This window comes from Pollachius pollachius (genome assembly GCF_949987615.1).
Source record: "Pollachius pollachius genome assembly, chromosome: 11".
Classification (NCBI taxonomy): domain Eukaryota; kingdom Metazoa; phylum Chordata; class Actinopteri; order Gadiformes; family Gadidae; genus Pollachius; species Pollachius pollachius.
This window is the reverse complement of record NC_136944.1, coordinates 2,446,752-2,456,751: the sequence shown is the minus strand read 5'-3', so window position 1 is coordinate 2,456,751 and position 10,000 is coordinate 2,446,752. Positions and strand designations below refer to the sequence as shown.

Sequence of the window (10,000 nt, the reverse complement as noted above, 5' to 3'; positions counted from 1 at the left end):
TCCTCCTTCGCCGCCCATAGCTGACGCCAGAGCGGCGGGATATGAGGGTTCGAGAACTTTTCTAGTCTGTTGACGAATGAAAATGAGTCTCGAAGGGGACGACCAAATATAACCTACGCCGGTGAAAGGTTGCGGTCGGGGTCAGGTGTGTTTCACAACTGTTACATGTTACGCAAAAAGTGATCATGATCAAGACCGCCAGTCGGGCCAGTGTTGGTCACCAGAAGGCGCTTAGCAGTCTTCACCGCAACCTCCGCCCACCCATTCGACTGGAAAATCGACCCGAGGACACCGGATGTCTGACATGCCACAATCGGAGAAAGTCCTCTGTATGACTAGCTTTGAACTCTGGACCACCATCGCTCGAAAGTTCCTCTGGCACGCCAAAGGAGGCAAAGAACGTGCGCAGGTGGCGAACCAAGACAGCCGAGCCTCCTAGATCACTGCCTGCTGTGGAGCATAGGACCTCCACCCAGACCGAGAGTCGATCTCCGACAATCAGGTAGTGGCGGCCTCCATAATCAAAGAAGTCAGCAAACACCGCCTTGAATGGGGTGGAAGGTGATGAGGATGGTAGGGGGGGCGTGGCTGCCTGTGATGGAGCATTGCGGTTACAATCCAAACATCCATACCTGGTGGCTCAGATGTCCCTCATCATCCCGGTTCAGAAGACTATGGCATGGGCGTGCTGCTCCATCGCAGAAGCTCCTTGGTTGGCGGCATGAAGGTGCCGAAGGACTCGTTCACGGAGGGATGTGGAACCACAACATTCTGTGCGTAGATGGACCCACAGCCTGGCGACAGACTCGCTAGGAAAGGTTCATTAACATCAACCCTACCCTCATGCTCGATCAGGTACAGAAGGTGGCCGAGGCACGCGTCAGCTGTCGTCTCTCGTGCGAGAAGGGACCATGAGATGGGTCCTAGTTCTTGTGCATCGTCACGGATGGAAGCCATAAGTGCTGATTCGTCAGTGCGGCGTCAGATACGCTTGGCGATCCCAATGAGAGGCCGTTTGCAGAGCCCGAGAGGGAAGGATGCCTTGAAGTCGCATCAGCGGCATGGTTGCACTTGCCAGGCAGGTACACAATATCAAAGCACCATGGGAGGAACGCTGCTAGAGTCTGAACAGGCGTGAGTTTGTTATCTCATCCAGCGTGCGGTCGCCGAAGATCTTCACAAGGGGCTTATGGTCGGTGACCATGACGAGGTTTTCACATCCTTGTGTGAAATACCGTGTCTGCTCCAGGCCCTAGGCCACGGCCAGGGCCTCTCCTTCGATGGCCGCATAGTGTTGCTCCACTGAAGATAGGAACCATGAACCGGCAAGGGTGATCCGCCATCCTCCTGGGCAACAGTCAGGTATGCCAGAAGTGCAGCTACAATGTTGTTGAAGCAGGAAGTAGCCAATGCCACGCCTGGACCAGTCAGGGCGGAGGCAGGTGCGCCTCCACATGTCGTAGATCTCCACGCCCTCACGGATGGCCCCAATTATGGCTTGTTCGGACGCCTGGAAGGCTTCCTCCAGTTCAGAGGACCACGAGATTTTGCAGCGTGGGCTGAGGAATGGCCTGAATAGCGCCATACTGTCGCGCAACTGGGCATAGTTCGCCACCTGGTTGACAAGGCCAAACCAGCTTCTGATATCTGTTATGGAGTCCGGGATGGGGAAGTCCCGGATGGCGTCCAAGTACTTCGGGAGTGGCTCTATGGTAGCGTCTGACCCCCTGAACCCAGCAAAATCTACGCTCCTCTCCGCAAATTGAAACATATCTGGGTTCAACACAATGCCCGACCAGCCGACATGTGTCAGGAAGTCGATGGTCCTCCACCAGTGATGCTCTAGGTCAGTGTCATAGTGGACAGTGTCCTCCACACAACGTTCTTTGCGCTCAAAGTCTGAGAGGACAGCGTCAAAACGACGGTTGTAGCCATCCCCAGATGACAGGAAACCTTGCGGCGCCCTGGTGTAGCGCAAGTGGCCGAATAAAGGTGCGATCCGATACACGCAGGGGCACACTATGGTAGCTGTTCCAAGCGTCCTTGACGGGTTTCCAGGTGTCCCCCGGGATGCGACGTGCGAGGTGGAATGGGGATTCAGTGGCGAAGGTTTCACGTTGGCAGAACTTGTTGAGAGGTGAGAGGTCCACGGTCCTGCGAGGGGAGCCGTCGTGCTTCCTTGTGACTACCATACGATGGCACCATGTCACTGTTTCGCCGTTTGGCACACGCTCAATGACTCCAAGGGCTTCGTCCCGAAGGAGGTTGATGCTGGTTGATGCTGTCCCGCGGTCCAACTGACCTGTCAACCGAGATGGTGATTAAGACTCGGGGGTGGTCTCTCAGCTTGGCCCGCCTCCATTCGGCCCTGGAGAAAATGTGGTGCCCGAGCCTGATGGGTGTGGGACTAATGGCAGTGCTTTGTGTCATCCGAGTGCAGCGACGGCCCCCTCAGTGTCGGCCAGGGCTTACTCTAAGTTGAACCGACAAAATCTGGGAGATCGGCACCGATGCCATCGTTCACTAGTTTCGTCAGAATGTCAGGCATCCCCAGTGTCTCAAGGCGTATGTCTTAGTCATAAATCCCATTGATCAGAACATCACAGATAATGGTGGTCGGTATAATCTACATCCTTGCCACACTCGCATACCGCAATATAGGTACATGTCTCCGCCTTCCCCGGCACCCTGGCAGTGAAGGCACGGAATGCTTCATCACGTTCCTGGTGCAACTGAAGCAGCTCGGTGCACATGACACATGTGGCAACCGGAATGATGGCTAGTGAACGCATGGCAGTGATCAGATCCACCAGGGGTCTGGAGGCGATGTTGGGATTGGCTTTCAACATGCTGTCTCCAAGTTCAGGCCCAGTGCACTCAAATAACTGAAAAGGGGCGTGGGCAGCTCCAACGCCTGAGCCGGTGCAAAAAGACATCCCAGCGACGGATGAACAATGTCATTATGCCAACATCGACCTTAGGCCGATCAAGTTTCAGGACATGCAAATCGGGATTTGGGCCGGCGGGTCCCAATGGACAAGTCTGTGATTCGTCAACAGAGCCATGGCAAGTGCTACAGACACATCCCCGGTCTCAAAAGCGCAGCCAGGAACAGTACATCCAACGACAACCATGGCTTCTTCATGAAGAAATACACTCCTCGACGTCAAACTTCTTATTTAATGACAACGATGAAGAAGCCCTGCAGCAATACACAAAATAACAACATAAGCTACAAACAGTAAGTCCTACATGCACATGTCTAACATAAATATCTTCAGGAACTTAACCAACCTTGAAAACAACATCTATAGTAATCAAGAATTATATTAGACTTACACGAATAATGTTAAACAGCTTAATATCCTCTGTAACAGGAACGTCTGTAATGCTGGCGAACACAATAAGGTTGACTCCTAACTGAGCCGGTTAGCGGTCTGTAATCCAATACTATCCCCTAGTGGCCGGTGCTAAACTCTGCACTTACTATACAGTAGCGTTTCTGCATCAAGAAACTGCAGAGTACAGTAAGGGCTGAATTAAATCCACGGTACTTCCTAATGAGTGTTCATAACTTTTTGTTAGGGTTGGGTTTTCTTACCATCTTTATGGCCACCGTTTTTTTGATGCCTCCTTAGATCGAATGGCTTTTTCTTTTTCTAACATCTACACTCCTTGCGAAGGCCAGGAGAGATGTATTTTTCTTTAAAGCGCTGTCAGACGCATTAAAAAGCTGCCCCCCAGATAATGTACTTATTCTAAGTGGGGATTTTAACTCCTCACTGGACAACACTTTGGATCAGAACCACGACAAGCCTCATCCTCAATCAGCCAATGAGCTGAGAGCTTTGGTAGCTTATCATGGCCTCGTTGATGTGTGGAGAGAGGAGTTTCCAGGTTCTAGGCAGTCCACCTGGTTAAAAACAAATATAAACATGTTATCAGGGGCAAAGCTAGACCGTATTTATGTTAGAAAACAGGATAGGGGACGTTTTTTAAGAGCAGTATCACCGTATGGGCCTGTCTGACCATCACTATGTCACGGTGTCAATTGCCACCACACTTTATGAGCCGAAAAAAGCTCATACTGGCATTTTAACATTAGGCTACTTCAAGATCAGGGGTTTGTGAGTTCTTTCAACTCTTTTTGGGTGACCTCGAGGGTAGAGAAAACACGACACAAGTCCCTAACACAGTGGTGGGACCTTGGGAAAGTCCAGATCAGATTGTTTTGTCAACAATACACAGCAAATTCCACCAGAGCTGTAAAGACAAATCTTGAAGCTCTAGAGCAAGAGATCTTATTTATATCTGCTAAGCTCAGTTGTAGGGATATAGCAGGGTTTGAGACCTATTGAAATCAGAATAAGTTGCAACTCAGGAGAGTTCTGGGGGATAGGGGGGAGGGGGCACTAGTGAGAGCCCCCTATTTGCTTTATGCAGACATGGATGGTCCGACTAATTTTTATTTGGACTAGAGAAGCGGACATCAAATACTGAACACATGCAGTGTCTCAAGCTCCCTGGTGGAAGAGAGACAACTGACCCAGCAGACATCAGGTCACTTTCGTTGTTTTTTTATGAAGATCTGTTTAGAGCTGAGGATTGTGATGATCTGCGGGGGATGAGCTCCTGCAAGATTTTGTTTTGGCTTGTGACATCATAACCACAGCAGCCTATCATAAGCTGAACCTGGGCCTTCTCTCCGTAGACCAGGAGAAGGCTTTTGATCGGGTCGACCATGGCTTTCTGTTTAGGACTTTAGAGGGTTTTGGGTTTGGTCCGGTTTTCATAGGCCTCATCAAGTTGCTATATAAAGACATTTTTAGCATCCTTAAAATTAACGACAAACTCACCAGACCTTTCTCTGTTTCCAGAGGAATACGGCAGGGGTGTGGCCTCTCTGGGCTTCTTTATGCTATCTCTATTGAACCTCTACTTGTAATGCTGAGGGCACGCCTGGGCACCATCGCTGCACCAGGGATTCCACAGGCTCCTACCGTGTTGCTTACAGCCTATGCGGATGATCTAACAGTGTTGCGTCTGGAATTTGGATGGCTTTAAGTTTTTGGGGGTATATCTAGGAACTGTTGGATATATGGATAAGAACTGGGAGGGGATGGAAGAGAAGATAGCAGGTTGGTTGCAACAGTGGAGGAGGATATTATCACAGCTCTCGTATAGAGGGCGGGTGCTGGTGGTCAATAACCTGGCAGCATCGATGTTGTGGCAGAGAGCGTTTCTAGTTGACCCCCCTGTCTCCCTCCTCTGTAGGCTCCAGAAGACTTTTGTAAATTTCTTATGGGATGGGTATTATTGGCTGGCCCCGGGGGTTTTGTGCCTGCCATTGGCTGACGGAGGGCAGGGACTGATTCACCTAGCAAGTAAGGTCGCTTCTATGAGACTACAGATGGCCAATTGTCTCCTCTATGCGCCCGACAGTGTGCTTTGGGTTTCCTTTGCGTGGTCAGTGATGCATGGCATTGGGGCTTTTTCCCTGGACAGACATTTTTTTCTGATGACGAACAATCGATGGATACAAGGGTTTCATCTCCCCTTTTTCTATAAATCTGTCCTGGAAGCATGGAATATTCTAACAAGAAGAAAACCTAGAAAACCAGATGAACATTATGGTACAGAAGAGCCCCTTTTTTAAATTTTCTCATGCAGACCCAGGAGACAGTTGGGGATAGCTTGATCTCTGCTTTTATCGGAGCAGGCATGACCAAGTTGGGACACCTGTGAGACCATGACAATGGAAGGTGGAAGTTGGCACTGGAGGTCAGTGCCCAGACTGGACTGAGGTCTCTGCACCTGGTGGCTGACCTGTTGGGTAGGCTCAGAGTCTCGCTCCCGACTAATCTAAGTGCTGCTTCAAGCAGCGTGGTAGCAGGAATACAAGAACGTGTGGTTTTCCCTGATCTTTGGATATCTCCCAAGTGAGTATCTAGAGGAGAGGGACACCTGCTGACCTTTAATGGTCTTACTGATTTAGTTTTTGCCTCAGTTGACCGAAAGTCACTCTATCACATATGCAGCAAATCCCTGTTTTTCAAGCAGCTGGCCAGTCGTCCAGACACAAAGTGGCGGGAACATGGACAGGTTTCACCGGACATCTCTCCCACATCGCGGTTCCTGTACAAGCCTCCCATCTCCAAAAGAGTGGGGGACTTGCAGTGGCATGTCCTTCACTTGGCCATCCCCACTAATCGTTTTGTCTCAAGGTTCAACCCTGACGTCATGCCAGCCTGCCCTTTCTGCCCAGCCCCAGACATGGTTTTTCATTTTTTTACTGAATGGTCCAGATTGTTACATTTGTTTTCTCTTCTGCAGACATTGTTGGGGAAACTTGGGTTTTTGTTTAATCAGAATATGTTAGTATTTTCAGTGAGGTACAGAAAGGAGAGAAAAGGAAAATGTACACTGGCAAATTTCCTTCTTGGTCAGGCAATGCTGGCCACCTATAAAACCCACAAGACTGAGAAGGAGGAGGGCAATGGGAAGGATTTAGTGGGGGTGTTTAAAGTGATGGCCAGGACCAGGGTGGCAACTGATTTTGCATACTATAAAATGACTGATGAGTTTTTGTGTTTCAACCAGCCGTCGTGAATTGGTGGTGTCATATATTCAGTGGACTCTACTGATGGAATCTCTTTCCAGTTTTAAGACAATGTTTTTATTTTTGTTCATTTTGGTTTGACTTAACAAAAAGGAGAGATGATGAATGTTTGTTGAGGTATCGCATGTCAGAGTGATGAAATAAAAGTATTTTTAAAAGTCAAAGTCTCTCTCTCTCTCTCTCTTTCTCTCTCTCTCTCTCTCTCTTTGTCCGTCTCTCTCTCTCTGTCTGTCTCTCTCTCTCCACCCCTCATTACATCCATCATGTTGACCCAAATGACGCATGCACACATCCTCCATATGATAAATACTGTGTATTTAGAGTGTATCTTTAATTTATCTGTTTATACGGGATACTGTCATTTTTATAATATTGCACTAAGAAATATTCCAAGAAAGGTTTTTTGAAATGAATTGAGACCCAGACAGACAGACAGACAGGTGAGAAGGGAGAGGCTGAGGTTTAGCAGGGCGGTGCCAGTGAGGGGCTGTCTTTGCGTCTGTCTGTGTGTCTGCTGGTCTCAGTTTGTACGGTGTGGCATCCCGCCGCTGGACCTCGGACCGGACGGGTCCGAGGACACGCAGTAGACCTGGTTTACCGTCGCCACCCTCCAGCCGGCGACAGAGAGCACCACGTCTCTCCCCCCCAATCAGCGCAATCGGGGACACCTGGCCGGAGGAAGGGAATGGACCAGGAGCCGGCATAAAAGGGGCACCAGACCGGGCGAACGGGGAGTGACACGGCGGGAGTCCGCACTAACGAGAGAGTGACACGGGGGCACGAGTCCGCACCACGCAGAGTGACACGGAGGGAGTAAGCACCAGACCGGGCGAACGGCAAGGGACGCGGAGGGATTCCGCACAGCGCCGGGCAAGTGACACGGCGGGAGTACTCGCTAGACCGGGAGAAGGGCGAAGCGACACGGAGGGACTCCGCACCACGCCGGCGATCTAGAGGCTCACGGAGACCCTAGCACGAGTATACAGACTATTTATTCTGTGGAAATAAACGCCGACTGCGGCTTTAACCCCTGCTTTCCGTGTAATTCCTACCGGGTATCTGACACTTGGGGAGACGGGTTGCCACAACTGCCCGAAGAGACGGGGGCCTGGGGAGACCTTAAGCATGTGTGCTAATAGCGCTCGGGCGTATTGGCACAGCGGTAGCTAGCCAGGCTAGCACCAGGCTAGCAGCAGAGCTCTCTCCACACAAGAGAGCGTTGGTGTTCTGCTCGGCTTTACTCATGCGTGACTGCATCTCACATCTTTATGCATGGATGAGGATATTTTACTGTAAATACGTCCATTCTCACTGCTCCTCTCCTCGCCTGGGGGTGTATGTTCACGGTATAACTTTGGCCTCACAGAGGAGCTTCTGTCCCGCTGCGGTTGTGTTCAGAGCGTCTCAGACACTACAGCCACGCGGCTCAGCACTCAGCCAATCAGCAGAGTACAGGTCCGGTGGCTCTGGTCCTGACCTGCCTGTGTCTCCATTACCACCACACAAAGGTCACAGCTCATTAATTAGAGAGATCAGCATTGGAGCAGAAGGAGGCGGTCTGTGGGATTGACTCTCTGAGGAGTCCCAGATTCGATGCCCTTCTAGACCGCCCTGATCAGCACCTCCTTAACGACCGTATCAACCCTAACCTCGCTCCTCCGACTGAAGCGTCTCAGTGAGGATAAGAACTACCGGGAACAACCTCAACACTGACCGGCTTAACCTGAACCTTCTGAAGTACAGATATTTAGGTTTAATTGAATGTAACAACTTAACTGAACTACACACTCTTTAAATGGTGAAAAACGATCTGTCTATATTATCTGTTATATATCTCTCTATCTCTCTATCTCGCCATCTATCTCTCTATCTGTCTATGTATCTATCTGTCTGTCTGTCTGTCTCTCTCCCTCTCTGTGTTTCTCTGTCTCTGTCTCTCTAGCTGTCTCTGTCTCCCTCCATTCTCTGCATTCTCTCGCTCTATCTCCCTTTCTCTTCTCTCCTTCTGACCCTCTCTCTCCCCCAGATCGGGTCCTTCTTCATGATCAACCTGTGTCTGCTGGTGATGTCTCTCTCTCTCTCTCTCTCTCTCTCTCTCTCTCTCTCTCTCTCTCTCTCTCTCTCTCTCCAGATCGGCTCCTTCTTCATGATCAACCTGTGTCTGGTAGTGATCGCCACCCAGTTCTCTGAGACCAAGCAGCGTGAGCACCAGCTGATGCAGGAGCAGCGCGCGGCGTGCTTGTCCTCCTCCACGCTGGCCAGCCTGGCTGAGCCGGGTGACTGCTACGAGGAGCTCTTCCAGCTCGTCTGCCACGTGCTGCGGAAGGCCCGCCGCCGCTCGGCCGCGCTCTATTACACACTGAGGGGCCGCCCCCCGCCACCCACCGGGGCCCGCAACAACCGCCATGCCGGGGGCTGTGCGGGCGGAGGAGGAGGAGGAGGAGGAAGAGGAGGAGGAAGCGGTGAGAATGTGAATGGGGGCCGGCGCCACTCCAAGCAGCTCAGACGTGAGTATGGAGGCCTTGGGGACAGACGTCTGGACGGACCATATCTATGTTTACCTTCAGGGCGTTTGAGACGCTTTTATAAAGAGCGACTTCCAATAAGTACGTTTTTCAGAAGAAATAGAAACAACAGTATATCTCTAGGGTATTCATAGAACCAAGTGCCAAGCACTAATAATCACTAGGTTAACCTGTCACAGGTTAACCCCGTACACACCAGAGATACCTAGGGTAAGACGCTACACAATGCTAAGTACTGTTTACTGTTTAAGTGCCAGGACGTACAACATTCAATAAATGCGTAAGGAGGGGGGAGGGGGGGTATCCAGGTGAACCCTGAACAGGTGAGTCTTGAGTCTCTATTAGGAGCCAGTGAGCAACTCTGCAGTGCTGATGTCGGCAGGGCGCTCGCTCCACCACTGCGGTGCCAAACAGAGTAGAGCTGTGAGTTTGATGACGGACCGTTGCTCGCTCTTAGCCATGGCGGTACCAGTTTACTCGTTCACCTTCTAGTGCTGCTGTAGCATCACACGTCATCAACATGGGACCAGATAAAGACACCCTAGAAGATGTGTTTCACCAGTGTTCAATCAGTGGCTGAATGTGTGTTTCCACGATGGCCGATGATTTGCTCTGAGTCCGTTTTTCTCTCTCCCTCTCCCTCTCTCTTTCTCTCTCTCTCTCTCTCTCTCTCTCTCTCTCTCTCTTTCTCTCTCTCTCTCTCTCTGTCCGTCTGCCTCTCTCTCTCTGTCCCTCTGTCCGTCTCTCTCTCTCTCTCTTTCTCTCTCTCTCTCTCTCTCTCTGTCTCACTCTCTCTCTCTCTCTCTCTCTCTCTCTCTTTCTCTCTCTCTCTCTCTCTCTCTCTCTCTCTCTCTCT

The 10,000-nt window shown here is 50.7% G+C and overlaps 1 protein-coding gene across 1 annotated transcript in view; it reads left to right on the top strand.

The window, feature by feature from the left end:
• LOC307083218 (voltage-dependent T-type calcium channel subunit alpha-1I-like) overlaps nucleotides 1-10,000 on the top strand; it is a gene marked incomplete at its 3' end in the record, with an annotated part of 145,112 nt that overhangs the window by 71,116 nt on the left and 63,996 nt on the right. Inside the window, exon 8 of the mRNA XM_079747052.1 lies at nucleotides 8,751-9,126. Coding sequence (XP_079603178.1) covers nucleotides 8,751-9,126 — 376 coding nt within the window. The remainder of the gene's footprint in view (nucleotides 1-8,750; nucleotides 9,127-10,000) is intronic.